This window comes from Alligator mississippiensis, chromosome 5 (assembly GCF_030867095.1).
Source record: "Alligator mississippiensis isolate rAllMis1 chromosome 5, rAllMis1, whole genome shotgun sequence".
Lineage (NCBI taxonomy): Eukaryota > Metazoa > Chordata > Crocodylia > Alligatoridae > Alligator > Alligator mississippiensis.
In genome coordinates, this window is record NC_081828.1 from 28,553,507 (window position 1) to 28,569,523 (window position 16,017).

Consider the following 16,017-nt stretch of genomic DNA (forward strand, 5'->3'; position numbering starts at 1 on the left):
TTGCAATCATCCTTACATTTCATTATATTGGATGTGAATATTGGAAGTTGTTTTAAATCAGTGCTAACACCTACTTCAAGTGTGCTGTGCTAGTTAAGCTCAATTAGCCTAGCTACACCACCACAAAGAAACACCAGGTTAGACAAATCCTTTGTTTAAAACTACTACAGTGCCAATTAGCTTTTTTCCCCTTTGGTAAAGGATCTTACATCTCAGATACTGACATCTAATATCGTTGTCTACAATATAAGAAAGAAGTACTTATTTCAACTTGCTTTTTAGCTAACTACTTTCCTTACTATTCTGGCTCCAAACAATTACATCTGCTGTTTCAAGAATTTATACTTGATATCATACACCATGTGCAAATAGATATTACATAAAACCTGAAATGTTTAAACAGGGGTACAGTATGTGCCTGGCATGCTTTTTCTACATCTGATGGCTATTTTAAAATCTTCAACTTTTCCAGCAACACCCTAAGGAGTTCCTACCTTATATTTTAAACAGATGGAACATACAAGAATTATATTTCCACAACAAAAAGCTCTCTTACTTCCTGCATTGTATAGAAGTTTGTGCCCTTAAGGTTTAGTTAAGAAAGTTTACAACCCTCAGAAGTGCAGGCTCTTAAAAATTATACTCAGGTCCAAGTATACAAACCAATCATATGTCTGGAATCCAGGCCTTAGGCTACCTTTTACTCCTAAAGCAAAGAAAGCACAAAGTAAATTTGACATCTACACTACAGTGGTTCCTTTCAATTCGCAGCCGAGTACCACGGTTACCAGCTGTTTGTTAAGGCTTACAAAAGGAAAATAAGATTAAATGTGTTCAGAATTTGTGAACAGTCTTAAGTCATGCACAATGACAGTGTCACAATTCTGAATTTTAAAAATAGCATCCTAGGCCTGTTACAGAGTTAGTAACTATCAAAACTGCTATTGCCAAATTCATTTGTAGTATTAAAAAAATGCAGTGACTCTTAATTAAGTCAGAACCAGCTAGAACAGCATGCTTCATTTAAACTCATCATTTGACTGTAACTTCTGGAAATGACAGTCACCTCTGCAATACTGCATTTTTCCTTACATAGTCTCGGACTGCTATCCTGCAATCCTGCCTCATTCCCTTTAATGGTATGTATAATTACCAAATGCAGTGGCCCTGATTTTTGAGAGACATCTTTGCATTCCCAAAAGTGCCACAACGGAACAAGAAGGACCACAGAGAAAATGGACACAAATCTTTCAGGGTGCTATATAAAAATCTGCATTTGGATCTCTCCCCAATCTATTTTGTAAAATGTCTATCTAATGCAGGTAGCTCATTTATAACATCTACAATATCTAATTGTTTTTAAACCCATGCAAAAAATGTTAAATTTCTTAATGTCAAGTACACTAAAATGTGAACTTATCAAACTAATTTTAATTAGTCACCAATAGCAGTAAAACAGTGAAGCTATGCAATAACATGGAAGTTCAGCCCTACCTGCCCAAGGTGCCAGGAGGGTATTGTACCCTGCACTGAACCTCTTGCTGCCTCGACTACTACCCTGGGATCATTACCAGAGGCCAGATTTAGTAGGCCAGTTTAAAAGTAGGTTGGATACAGCTACCTGACCTGCAATTACACCTCTGGATACAGAAATACCCTAAAAGAGCCTAAAAAGATTACTTAGCAAGTCCATTGATGTAATTTGAAGACTATCAATAGTATCATAGCTTCAGCAGGAATCATCTCACAGAAATGGGATGGTCATGCATATCCTTTAACTTCTGTTTCAAGGACACAGTTTTATTCCTAAATTATAAGGGGGAAATAAAGGTTTCTGCCCAAAAGACTCAATGCTTAGTTCAATACTTAGTTCTCTCTCTCAAATAACTTTCAAGTTATCTTGTCATCTATGGATGGGAGAGTGATGAAATCATTCTTTCAAAAACAAATGAAAAACAGCTGGTTGGTGGGGTTGGGTCAGAACACCTACTTGCAGGAACAGGGCCTACAGTTTTTTATTACTTGAAATCAAGGGTACGTTTTGCTTACTAGCTGTGTACATACGCTATTCCAACAAAACATGGTGTTCTAGCTTTGCAAGCTGGTCTTGTTTGAATATTAACATAAGGAGATTACAATGAATTGGAAAAAGAGTTCCCATATTTTTGCTTTTACAATGATCCGTTGAACTGTGAGTTTCATAGTCCTCTAGAACAAACGAACAAAAAACCTTTAAAACACCAGCATTTAGATTTTGCTAGACTGCAATTCAAATCTAGGTAAGAATTGCAAAATTTCAAGTAATTAAAAAAACCAAACAAGAAAACAACCAAAGTCCCAAGAATGATGAAATAAGAAGCCATATGACAAGAGCAAGTGAATGGGAAGTTAAAATCTACCTAACCCACTGAACAAAGCAAGGACCTCAACTGTGCAATCTCTTACTCACGTGAACTGCCTTTACTCCCAAAATCAAGAGCTGGAAGAAGCAGTTAGTTGCAAGGGAACAAAGCCCTACATCTGGATACACAAAATCCCACTGTGCTTGCCTGCATCCAGTTAAAAACCAAGACAGGCTCTGGTAGAAAGCGAGTCTGCTCAAAAAGGGAGTGAAAACCAGCCCTGTCCCAGTGGCTGGCTAGTACCTGCATTTGAACCCACAGGTTTGAATGTACTGACAGTTTGCCTGGACCAAAACCTAACGAAAGTCAAGTTAGCTGCCAAGTGGGGACGGTTTAAAACATGCACAACCGTACACGTGTGGGGGGGATCCATGTGCCCATGCTCGTGTTGAACACCAGCACCGCGATGGGTTCATCAATTAAAACAAACGAGCCTGGCGGACTCCCCCACCCCCGTGCGGTCAAGTGCCCGGCCCCGCGGCCCCGTCAGGCCCCAGGCAGAGCCCGGGCGGAGGACAAAGCCACCGAGGAGCCGAGGGCCGGCGGGGCGGGGGCGCTGTCAGTGCCGAAGCGCCGTGTCGGGGCCGCCCCGGGCGAGAGGCACCCCCAAGGGCAGCGCCTGGCCGTGCCCACGGCGGGAGCTTCGCGACCCCGCGCACCCGGCCCCGCGGCCCTGCCCCGCGTACCTTGCGGGGCGCCGCTGCCCTCGTGGGGGTGTCCGGGGGCGCCGGCTCCCGCCCCGCGCTGCGCCCGCCTGCCCCGCAGCTTGGACAGCGTCCTGCGCAGCGGGTCGGCCATGCCCGCCCCTCACTGCCCGCGGGACCCGGGCACGAGCGGCCCGGCCGGCCCCTGCGCGGGCCGGGGGCGGCGGCGGCAGCGCTCCATACTCCCGGGCTCCGCTCCGCTCCGCTCCGCTCGCGCCGCGCTCACATACTTGGCATAACTGCGCGGGGTGAGAGTGCGCCGGCAGTGCGCATGTCCCGCTCCGACCCCGCCCGCCCGCCCGCACCTGGGGCGCCCCGCCCCGCCCCGCCCCGCCCCGCCTGGGCCCCCTCAGGGTAGCGGCTCCGACGCCAGGGCCGGGCTTGGAGCCCGCGGCCTCGAGGGGCAGCTGCCGACGTTTTCGTAGTTCCGTGTCCTTGTCCCTGCTGCCCGGCCCGGGGAGGGGAAGACCCCGCAGGGAGAGCCGCCCGAGCCCGTCCCTGGGTGCTGGCCCGGCTCCTGCTGGGGCCGCAAGGGACGTGCCACGCGGGCCCGGTGCGACCAGGGGCTGCGGCGAGCGTGGCCATCGCAGAGGACGGTCCGGTTGTCCTTTGTCCTCTATCGCTATGAAGCCGGACGATGTTATGTCCTCTATTTGTTCTCTTCAAGAGAAAAATCGAGGACATAAAGGCGTCCGGTTTGGTATCACTAGAGGACGGAGCAGCAGAAAACCGAGCTGTCCCCTGCGATGGCCGCCCGAGCTGTGGCCCACGCAGGAGGGAGCTCCGCGTTAGGAGCAGCGGGGCCGGTGGCCCGGGAGGGCGGTGGGGAGTCGTGAGGCTGAAGTTGGTTGCTTATTCCCAGTTCCCGGATCCTTTCCATAAGCAACAGATATCAGCCTCATTGGGGAGCCCTGGCTGGGAGGAGGATCCGCGCCCCTCTTTGCTGAGAGTATTCGCTTCTATCCTGTCCTCACCATCGAAAGTCCCTGATGAAGGTTTGTGTTTTCTTTCACAGAAAAGTTAGCTCCCAAAAACTTGTATTATCCACAGAACTAAGGTATCTTAAAAGAAGAGGGAGCTGTCACCAGCTACTAAGGTGCCATTCAACTCTTGACATCATTTAACTTTGCAAGCTGTTCTGCAAAGGTGTAGACCAATGGTCCTTAACCTTTCCAGACTCAAGGCAACCCTGGGAAAATTGCCAGCTCTTAGCTTGCACTTGTTTTTTTGCCTACAGAACAATAATAGAGTGATTCTTCTGTTGCAAAGATCTCAAAAGCACCAGAAAAGGGCATAGGCAGACAAGGTTCCTTGGGTGAATTTGATATCTTTTATTAGACCAACCCAAATGGTTGGAGAATAGTTATTAAGCAAGCTTTCGGGTTCAAAAACCCTTCGTCAGGCTAAGGAAGCTTCACCAGTTGGTGTGTACTCTTCCTGGATGGAATGAAAAGTAAAGAAGCCAGGGGCTGGGCTGGGCTGGGCTGGGCTGGGGAGTCAGTTGCCAGGCAGATTGTAATGTATCAAAAATCCAATGTGTATGTTTAGTCCCTGATCTCTAGTATCCAGCAGGTTGATGAAATGGAGCTCATAGGCTCGTCTCTGGGAAGTGTTGTGTAAGTTTCCCTTGAGGATCAGGACTGAGAGATTGGAGAGAGAGTGGCCCTCCTGTGAGAAGTGTGCCCCCACCGGTAATTGAGTGTTTCTGTCTTTGATGGATTTCCAGTGTGCATTCATTCTGGTGCGCAGTTGTTGTTCGGTCTCTCCTACCTATCTTCCATCAGGGCACTTGGTGCATTGGATGAGGTATATTACATTTCTGGAGGTGCAGCTGTAAGATCCAGGGATGCTGATGGCTCTGTTGTGGGGTGTAGTAATAGTGGGGGGGGTGGAGATGTGTTGGCAGGTTTTGCATTTCTTGTCCTGGCACGGTCTGGATCCTTTTGGTGTGTTCTGGGCTTGAGGAAGTTTGCTTCTGGTAACGAGGTTGGCGAGGTTCAGTGCTTGTCTGAAGGCTAGGATGGGTGGCTCTGGGATGGGTGCCAGAAAAGGGCAGAGTGTTTTTGACCCTATGGCATCCTTTTTGAAATCACTGGATGCATCTTGTCAATCATGTGTAGGTTTTTGCACACCTAACATTACCATTGTTAGGTGGCTCCCTACAGCCCCTTAAAAGGCTCTCAGGGTTAAAAGCCACTGGTGTAGACACAAGTGTCAAATATCCTCTGATAAGAAATATGAACAAAACCTCCAAACTTCTCCTCTGTTGGGTTCTCCCCAGTTTGTGAAAAAACAATCTAGTTTTGTTGGTAAACTTAGTACATATTTATATATTTCCATGCAAACTATTATGAGTTTAATAAATCATTCAAAATATTAAAAGAAAAAAAACCCCTAAAATATATTTGCCTATTCCATGTGAACAGCACCTCTCCAATAATATCAAAAGTAATCCAGCAGGATAATGCTGTCAGTACACTTTTGAAAGAGATCAGAGTATTACAGGTGTGTGCTATCTAATATGTGCCTTAGTCCTTCATCACATGTAATACCTTTTCAGCTTGCAAAGGACCTTCTGGCATTTTGGGATAGATGATATGGAAGATGATGGTATGGAAATCCTAAATATACACATTTGTAGACACACATATAAAGACTGTTCCAGAATTTTTAAGAATATATTTTAGCAAAGGAAAATATTGATCTATTGTGAGTAGTTCAGTTATAATCTCTTGCATATTCTCATCACTGAGGATAATGAGCATGGCAATTTGACTAATTTTCTAATGATGGGATTATAAATTTTGATTTGGTCTCTTGTAGTTCATGCATACATTTAATTTCTATAACAAATGTTTCACCTGCTATTTTAACAGTTGCTTATCATACTGTGATTATTGTAATGTGTCCACACTTTGGGTGACCCCTGCTGGATGAGGTGGGGACAGCATGTTGGTACCAGCTCCATCAGCTCTAAAGCAGTAATGCCCAACTTTTTTGCCCTGCCGGCTGGATGAGCAGCATCAGCAGCCCTGGTCCCATGCACAGTCCTTGGAAATCTGGCAATGGGGGAGCAGTGGCAGTGTTAACTGCCACCAATTCCCCACTGCCAAATGTCTGGACCCCTGAGAAGACATGAGCTGGAAGACATGGTCCCATGGGCCATTTTTGGAACTGAAGGTTGAGCATCGCTGGTCTAAATGAATGCACAAGATTTACTACAAACAGAATGATCTTCTGGGAATATAACAGTGGGCCAATGTTCGTATTGTTAAGCCTAGTTTCTGGTAGATTAATTCAAAAGCGTGCATCTGTGTGTTTCTATGGTATCATTACCAAGATGCAGGCCCCTAGCAAAGGAAAACTCCAGTGACCAGTTGCAATATCACCTTATCTAAATAATAATAATACTTTTTAAAAAGTTTAGTGCCCCAATCCTACAAAAACTTAATTGTACTTGTGCTTAATTGCATACGCCATATACTATGAACTGTCCCACTGAGTTTATGATCATAGGACTCCTATTAGTACATGAAGTTAAGCAGATACTAAATTTTTGGAAGGCTGGATCCTAGTAGATAGGATTTTCAAGGATTGTTCTGGGAAAAGAAAATTCTTATGTTTGGTTTCATTGTCTTTATTCAGTTCTTGCATCTCTCTTACTGGCAGTGCCGTGTTAAGTATACTCCCCAGCTGAGGAACAGTCTGATAAAAAAAAAAAAACCCCAACAACCCAGCACTAACTCTATTCAAGTGGACTGCCATTGACTACACTGATGAAACTCTACACATCCACTAGGGCCCACCTGTACTGAACTCACTGAGATCAGGTCTCAGTCTAAAGAACAGACTTTTTTCATTACAAAGCATTGGATGGATTCAAACCTGCTGATTTTTAAAAAAGAAGGACAGAACTTAATTCAGCCAACAAAAAACACTTAACAACAACAAAAAAAGGTATAATTCTCCTTTGTCAGTGATCATGATACTTTCAGATTCCAATACTCTCACAAGAAAGTACATTCTCTCTTGACTATGTTGTATCAAATGAATAAAATGGAAGTTTTCTACATGATAATTCCTTTTATAGTATATGATGTAGATTATACACATACACACACACTTAAAAGGCTTTAAAGGCCTTTTTATCCAGTTGTTTGTATTTAGAGATACTGATTTTGTGATCTTTTATATTATGCTGGGATTTTACAGCCGAAACAGCTACTGACAGACTAATAGCACTTGACATGAAAGGCATTCCAGGATAATTTTGCTTTCACAGCTGTTTCACACAGTATTCTCTTTAATAGACTCAATGGTATTTAATGAGTAGTTTGAACATTTAGATTATTCCCCCATGAATAATTCTGTACAGGAAATAACTCAATGAAAAGCTGCCAATAATTGTGTCTATAAACACAGTTAGATCTGTATCTGGAAAGTTGTTTTCATTCCAACTCATAGTTACAAAACACTTCTTACTGGCAATTGAAAAATTAAAAAAAAAAAGCAGCCCTACATATCCTGTATTTGCACAAGAGAATCAGTTGATAACACACTAAGAAAACTCAGATAAAAGAACATAGAGGATCTGGCTTGAACTGACTCAGGCCAGCCATATAGGAGTCAAGGCTAAGCTTTTGTCCTTAACTCACCTCATTCTGCTCAGGCATTGCAAAGCATGTAGTAATGCACGTGGTCCATTTTTAAAAGGCCTCTTATGAAGAGTACAATCCAATCCAGCAGTGTTTAGGAAAGGAGCTTTACCTTGAGCATCAACATTTGGCAGAAGGCAGGGCGGGTGGCACCTTACAGACTAACTCATTCAGAAAGGCATAAGCTTTTATAGGCGATAGCCTGCTTGTCAGATGCTATGCATGGACTTTTAGGGAGACAAGTGGTTATCTAGGGTTGATTTAACTGTGATTTTAGAAGCTGAAACAAGAAGGTTTATACAAAGAACGATTACAATTTTTTTTTTCTGTGACAAGATGCAGTGGACTTAATCACTCCTTCCAGAGCTATTTGTTCACCAAAAATTTTATGTCACGTCAGTGCTATAAATATTCACATGACTGCCAAAACCATAAAAATTAAGGAGTCCTTAATGAGAATGTTTACTTATGCGTAAGCAGTCTATAGCAATGAAGCCATGAACCTGATGGAGAAAATAGAAAGTTTTCATTCAGGTGAGGCAGCATACGTGACAACCTATTTCCAGAACATTTGTGTCAATAGCAATGCACATAATTGATGAAAACGCTGAATAGTTCCTTATAGAAGGCTAACAAACAAAGCAGTAAAATTGTCAAAGGTAATGACAGTAGATCTGTTGCAACCTGAGCAGCTGAACTTTTCAAAATACATGAATATCTCATAAAATTGAGTGACGTCTTTTGAATTCTCACATTATTTTGGAAAAAAAGCCTTTCACTTGTATCTATGAACTCCTACGATACACATTTAGAAGTACTATCAGAATGCTAATTTAGGTTCCAAATTAGGTTACACTTGTTTAACTTCATTCACTATAGTCCCATTCAATGAATGGGGAACAGGTTGAGACTTGGGGAAAATGAGTCCCTAATCTTTTCAGTGGATCTAAGTAAACCAGCCTCTCTGCTTCAGGAGGCTGGGGGGGGGGGGTAGGGGGGGGGGGGGACTTTAATTAGCTCAGCTGCAAGAGCCATGCTAATTAAAAGCACCTGAAGCTTCACATTTGTCAGTGTCCCTGCACTGAAAATTAGTGACAAGGCACTTTGCACTAAAACTCAAATGAGCTTTAGTTTAAAGCACCCTGTCACCATTTTTCAATGCAGGGATGCTGATACACATGACACTGGTGTCTGCTGGAACACAGTAATTATCATGCTCCAGCAGACTCAATTAATCAAGTCTGCTCTGACACAGTGGAATTACAGCACATTGGAGCAGCCTCCCTGCACGTGTATAGGAGGAGCCCTGGCAGAAAGAGGGACAAAGTGAAAGTTAAAAAGGTGAGAGAAGTGATGCTCATTGTAAGGAAGAAGATCGCAAATGAACCTGAGTAGTGCCTATAAGCACTTCCTTTACTGGAATCGCCTGCCTTTCCACTATCAGCAGGGACTGAAGCCAGAGTCCTATAGGACTCAGACAACAGCAGGGACTGGAATATTCTTGTTCATCTTCAGTTAGCAACAACATTGATAGCTTGTCTCTCAGATACAGGACTCACTCCATTTATCCATGTCGTTGTTGAGTGGCTTTCCTAGTCTGTTTTGATTGACAAGGAAAGCCACTCAAAGCCATTTCAGCTAGTACAGATCAGAGCTGTAAATCTTCTGAGCCAGGTGGACCAGGAAGGTCATAATACATTTAAGTTATACACAAGTGTGCGGGCTGGGTCAGACCCCAGGCCCTTTTCATTGCTCTGCACGCGGGCTGTGGCCAGCAGCCCGGGCAGGCCGGGTCGGAGAGGGAGGTCGCCGAGCTAGAATTAGGCACAGACACGTAACGGTTGATTTTAAGATTGTTTTACTTGCACCGAGATGGTCGTGGTGTAGGCTGAGAACTTGCTTGAGTTGCGGTTACAACAGAAAACACGAACACACATGGAGGTTGCAAGGCTCCACGCAGACAGAACACGAACAATCATGTGGAGCTTGCTAGGCTCCACGCAGACAAACTCCGGATGTCCAGGACAAGCACGCATTAAACTCGTCGTTACGTCTTATAGTAGGCTCCGTTCGAAGACGGGAAGAGGTGGGCGGTGGATCAGGCCGCCAAACTCCTCTGAGCGACACGCAGGGTTTCTATTACCCTGCCGCACACACTCAGAGTCCCCACGAGATGGATGCGGAGTCCTCTTCGGCTTGGGCGGAAACTGCTCAAGCCTCTTATACGGCTAGCAGGCCAATCGCTAGCCTCCACGCATATGACGAGTGGGAAATCTTTGCACCGTGCATTCCTGTGTTGCAAAGGAAATGCACCCTGCAAAGATCGCTGCAAAATGGCGGGAACACTCCTTTGCACACAGGTTCTCTGCGCAGCAGAACTCCTCCGTGCAATGAAGCGGTAAACCCACGGGGATAATTCTTAGTGCCGAAGCACACACACACACACACACAAAAAAAAAAATAAAAAATAAAAAAAATCAGACCTTTGGGTCATGACAACAAGAAACAGACTATTAGTCATCCACAAGCAAAACTGGAGGTGCTATCAAAATGACAAATGGTTTAGTTATTACCTAGAAGGCAGGGTAGATTTGCACCTTCTGGTCTAACTTAATCACAGACCCAGACATAACCTTTTTATAAGTCTCTGATGAAGCAAGCCGCTGCTTATGAAAGGTTATGCATCTTGATTAAGTCTACAAGGTGCAAATCTCCCATGCCTGCTGCCTGACTTCAGGCTAGCACAGTTAATTACCTCTCTTAGTTGTCATCTTCCTGGTTTCTGACCCACTTTACAAGCTGCATCAGAAACACCCAAGCTAACTGTTCCAAAAGGGAGAGTTAAAGGATCTACAAGCATAGGGGTCTCAGTAGCAGACCCACCTCCTTGGAAATTATTCCCTTCTGACAGAGTGGAGGAAGGAACAGGAGAGAAATTCCAGTTTATGGCTTATTCTCCCCTGAGGAAAGACAAACAATGTCTGCAGACAGATCTGTAGCTCATGGATTCAACAACTCTTAAGTCACCTCATTTTTGGCAGGCATGCCACAAATTAAGCTTTGATCCATTTCCCCTGCTCTGCTTTCTGATCCCTTTCCAATCTGCTTCTCTGCCTTCTGTTTCTTGCCCTATCTGCTACTGTGCTGCCTGTCCCCTCCTCAGTCAATCGTTTGCCACACAAAGGCTGCCTGTGCCACTTGTGGCAACCATGCCACAGGTTGGCCACCCCGACATATGCTTTGAATTAAATGCTGGCTCCAGTATTTCAGCCTTTTGGCCTGGTTTGCCCATCTCTCCTGTAAAGTTAGCGTGAAGGGGACATCAGAGGGTTTTCACAAGTTGTGCAGCGTGTACAGGGATCCCACAGTGAGGGGCACAACATAAATACTATCACTCATTGTTTAAACTTAACAAATTAACAAGTAGGAGTTTTATACTCGGCTTAAATATAAATAATAGCAGTGGCATTTGCTACCACCTCTGTCTTGAGCAGTTACTGTTGTTCATTTTACAGAGTGCAAGTTAACATCTCAATGAGCTTTTTGTAGCATGCAATTGATCTTCTGAATACTGCCATTACGGCCTCTGATTACAGTCATCTGATGCTATTACAGAGCTATTGAAGGTTCTTAGCCTCAGATCCTACATAAAACCTACTAAGAGATGCACCAGAAATAGGACTGACCAGAGCATGACTCCCACACTAAAAATGATCCATACAATTCTACAAGATGGCTGCTACCATGGTTTTTTGTCTAGTATAGCAGCTGATGTGGAGAATCAGAAAATCCTAGGTGCCGTATCATAACACTCCTTTTGATCCAAGTAAAGTAGAATAAATGAAGATTTTAATGGGCGCATCCACACAAGCATGCACATGCATCTTGCAACATCTCAAAGCCCTTTGAGATGCTGTAAGAGGTGCATGCAGGAATGAAAAAATGTTTCCCGTGCTGCTAATTTGCAGCATGGGGGCAAAATTAGACCCCTAAAAAAAAACCGCAGTGGAAAAAAGCAGGGCAGGAACCATGCCCTGAGGCAACCAGAGGTTTGGTCCTCCACAGAGATTCTCTGGAAGCCATCCAGAGGTCTCTGTGGCTGGCCCTTGCCCCAGCACTGAAGCACACTGCCTGCCAGGGCAGGGAAGGCAGCGTGCCAGCTTCAGGGAGCTAGATCTGGGCTCCTGTTGGTAAGTAGGGGGAGGGGACCACAGGGGGGCCCCCGCCGGCCCCACCCACTCCCCCAGCCCCTTGGATTGCTGCTCGACCTGGCCCCATCCCCACCTGCCCCACAAACCACCCCCGATGGCTGCCCCACCTGGCCCCATCCCCCACCTGCCCCCCAAACCCCACAATGGCTGTCCCACCTGGACCCATCCCCTGCCTCCCCCCAAACTCCCCCCAATGGCTACCCTCCCTGCCCCCATCCCCCACCTATCACTGCCCCCTGGCCCCAGCATCCTGGCAATTAAAACAAAAAACAAAAAAAAACTCTTCACTCACCAGCAGTAGCAGCTGCCACTGGAGTCACTGGAGCCTCGTGGCGGAGCCCCTCTGTGCAACACGGGGCCTGGGTGACAGCCACAGCGGCCTCAGGTGCCCAACAGCATGTGAAGCCGTGCAGTACCCTACTGACCCCAGCAGCACCCGCGCAATGGGGCAGTGGCAGTGTGGGTGCCAGGAGGTTGTTGCCCCCCACTGCCCCGTGCTGCACAGGGGGGCTCTGCCACAAGGCCCCAGTTACCCCCACAGCAGCTCTTACTACCGGTGAGTGTGAGGCTTTTTTTATTTTTTAAGTGAAGGGAGGCTGGAGCTAGGAGGGCAGCCATCAGAGAGGCTGGGGGTGCAAGCAAGGGATGGGGCCAGTAGGGGCAGCCATTGGGGCACTAGGGGTGCAAGTGGGGGGGTGGGGCATGTGGACCTTGCAGGGGGCATGGTAGCCCCTGCGGGGGCCATGTGGCCCCTGTTGGGAGGGCTGTAACCCCTTTTGGGAGGGCAGCAAAACATATAGGCATTTAGAGTTCATTTTATTATGATGACAGGGACACTGGTAGGCTTCCAAATTGCTTTAACACTGTAGATATATCAGTAAAACATTGCCCAACTGATCGCTGTCTCTGTCTCTCACTCTCTCTCTCTATATATATATAGTGGTCTTTTATTTTAATTGTGGAGGAACATGGATTTTGGGGTATTTTTACAGAGTAACTCTGGGATTTTTTTTATCAGGGATTTTTCAGTTTTCAAATAGGGAACATCAGAATTTGTGCTAGGGAGGCCAGTGGCAGGACCCAGGCAGAGGAGCCTGTTCAGAGCTAGCACCTTGGATCCAACTGGAGGTGGTTGATCTCCTGGCCAGTTGGGGCCAGGAGGACATGCTTTGACAGTTCAAAGCAGGCCACCATGCTGGGAACATCTTCCGGGTGATAACTGCCCAGATAGCTGGGCAGGGGCATTGGAGTAGTGCTTCACAAAGGTCAGCTCCGCAGCCACAGCCCACTGGCAGCCCCGGCTCAAATTTGTACCTCTTCTATTTGAGCTGCTGCAACTGCACATGCTTGCATGTGTGGACGCACCCAATGAGTTCAGATAAATAGATACAAATTAACACACACACACACACACACACACACACACACACACACACACACACACACACACCTTGAACCAAACATTCCCTGAGATTTAAATCTTTTTTCACCCCTCCTAGTCTCCTCATTACTGTTGTGTACTACGTTGTCTCATTCTGGTAAAAAATGAAGACAAATGCTAAGCTGTTAAAGGGCAAAAGTTGTGTGTTGTTTCTAGCAGTCTGATCAAAAAAAGAAAATACTAGGACTCTCATGAGGAACCTGTGTTCATGAGTCTTTCACCTTAATTTTATAACTTAAGATGTTGTTACTGTAGTTCACAAAAAGCATCTGTACATATGGCATTAATACAAACCTGAGTAGCCATCAAAATGTTTAAAAAGTCACTATTTAGCCATTAATATGGAGCCACATTCTAGCCAGCTGCCCAGCTAGAGTTTGAAGACTCTCCTGTAGTTCTCTTCTTCTAGCATGGTTAAAATATCTCTGATGTGGCCAAAACCCTGCTACTAAATCACACATTCCATGACTTATTAGCACTAATATGTATAAAATTAAAATGCAGTGTCTTGTGAGTTCTATATTTTATCAGTCTATACTATAAAACCATTGAAACATTGACAAAGTTTTAGGGTGGATGTACCAATATTACTGCTAGAGCTGTTGCTTATGCTGAGTGGATGATTTGTTTTAACTCAACTCATGCCTTGCACACTAAGGTAATTCCCCAAAGACTCCAAACAGCCCTCAAAAAAGGCAACATGAAAAAAGGTATTTTTGTAAATCCATGTGTTCACAAGTAGTATTTAAATTTCATTTTTTTAATTTGAATGATTTAGAAATGAATATTACAAAAATCTTGGGTTCAAAAACTGATAAATTTTAGCTTAAAGCAAAGTTTTGAAATGGGATTGTCAGTGCATTAAAAACAAAACAAAAGTTAACATTAACAATGGAAACCTGGAGAGGTCTATAACAGCAATTCTTGTTCTATTAAAAACTATGCAAATGTGCTATACTTGGAATGTTTGAATTAAACTTATCACAAGGGAAAAACAATAATGCAGAAGTTTAGTATTTTAAACTTTAAGCAATCAATATACTACCTCTTTTGTTTGGTTTTTACCAAGATTAAGTATTTTATCACCAATAATGCACACAGTGAAAATCAGACCACAACTGGGACATCAAATAAACCTCAGATGTTGAAAATACTCAATATGCTCTTCCCTTCTGTGTAAATTATGCCATTTTTCTAATCAGGGATATTCTTTATCATATGAATGTACCCATACAGAAACTTCATCTAATATTATAAAAGCCTAAGTCTGTCTGTCTGTACATAACGCTTTATTTGTACTCTGATTGGCTGATGGAAACAGCCAATCAGAGTGCTCCAACCATGGGAGAGCGCCACCATGATTCCAAAGCCGCCCTGAGGACTCTCAGCATCTTTACTCCCCTCCCTGCAAGCCACGCTGAGGACCATATGGGGTGGGGGGAGCCTCCACCCCACTCCCTGCAAGAGACAGAACAGCGGTAGCATGGGGCATTAGATGGCGGCACTCCATCCCAGCCCCCCGTCATTTTTGATGGGCAATTGGCTAGTAATTACATACCTACAGATAAAGTAAACCAAAATCCAATGCATAAGGCTTAGCCTGCCTGGAGACTTGGAGAGTTTTACACATATTTACTCCAATTTTCTATTAATTTAGTGACTATTTCATTTCACATAAGTAAAGCACAGCTTTGGTACACACATTATCAAGAAACTCACTGCAAAGACACTTCTTCCAAGAAACCACAAAAAAGGAATCTTCCACATTACTTAATGGGTTTTTAATTATCAGTGTGTTCCCAGAATGTAGACATATTACTTCTGTGAAATTGCCTCTCTCACATTCAGCTTTCTGGGTACTGGTACACAAACATACACCAAATGCCTCTTGTGCCTTTGAAACCACATCTATCAAAGGTAACAAAGCATGAAGGATAAGGTTTCTCTTGGCAATGATGCATCACATATGTTTTGCCCTGATGGGCCCTCTAAGGCATATGAAGAACAATTACCTGAGAGAAGCCTACTGTCCAGTTTCTACTATTTGCCCACCTGGCATTGTTGTTACAAACAGTCTACCAAGATCTTGCTTTGTGACTCAAGAAATAAAAGGGAAAAAGAATAGCAACTGTGGGTGGTAAGAAGGATCAGACTTGTGTTAAATTCATTTCAAAACCACCAATTAGAAGAGAGGATAGAATCTTAAAAAATAAGAGATAGAAATAACTGAGTAGATCCTTTTATCTATTTCCCCCAATCACAGAGTTCCTTGTTCACTAGGATTTAGTTCAATCTAATTGTACATATCTTAAGTGATAGGGCTTCTAGTACTCTGAGGAGATTACTCCATGGCCTAAGTAAAATCACACTGTTGATTTCTTTATATTTAATGTACATTTTCATCTCATAATTTCTTTCAGTACCCTCTGCTAACACCCTAAATGTCCCCTCTATTTCATCATTGCTTATAATTGCCGAAAAACTACCCTTTCCCCCCCCGAATTTTTTGAGCACGTTTATTTTTAGGATGAAGTTCTGCCCCAATTTGCAGACTTCACTCAGACTGGAAAATATGAAGGGGAACAGGCTGTGCTCTTAACTGCC

The 16,017-nt window shown here is 44.4% G+C and overlaps 1 protein-coding gene across 4 annotated transcripts in view; it reads right to left on the bottom strand.

The window, feature by feature from the left end:
* The window catches only part of SYDE2 (synapse defective Rho GTPase homolog 2), a 65,191-nt gene extending 61,878 nt beyond the window's left edge, over positions 1 to 3,313 (bottom strand). For 2 of the 4 annotated variants that reach the window (XR_009462360.1, XM_019489038.2), the window contains exon 1: positions 3,089 to 3,308. Coding sequence is in view for 3 of the 4 variants with exons in the window: in XM_019489038.2 (XP_019344583.2) it covers positions 3,089 to 3,200 (112 nt within the window). In the remaining variant the exon portion in view is untranslated. Of the gene's footprint in view, positions 1 to 3,088 lie in introns of all 4 variants that reach the window. The other 2 variants (XM_059728012.1, XM_059728011.1) reach the window with 2 other exon arrangements.
* Between the last annotated feature and the right edge of the window lie 12,704 nt (positions 3,314 to 16,017).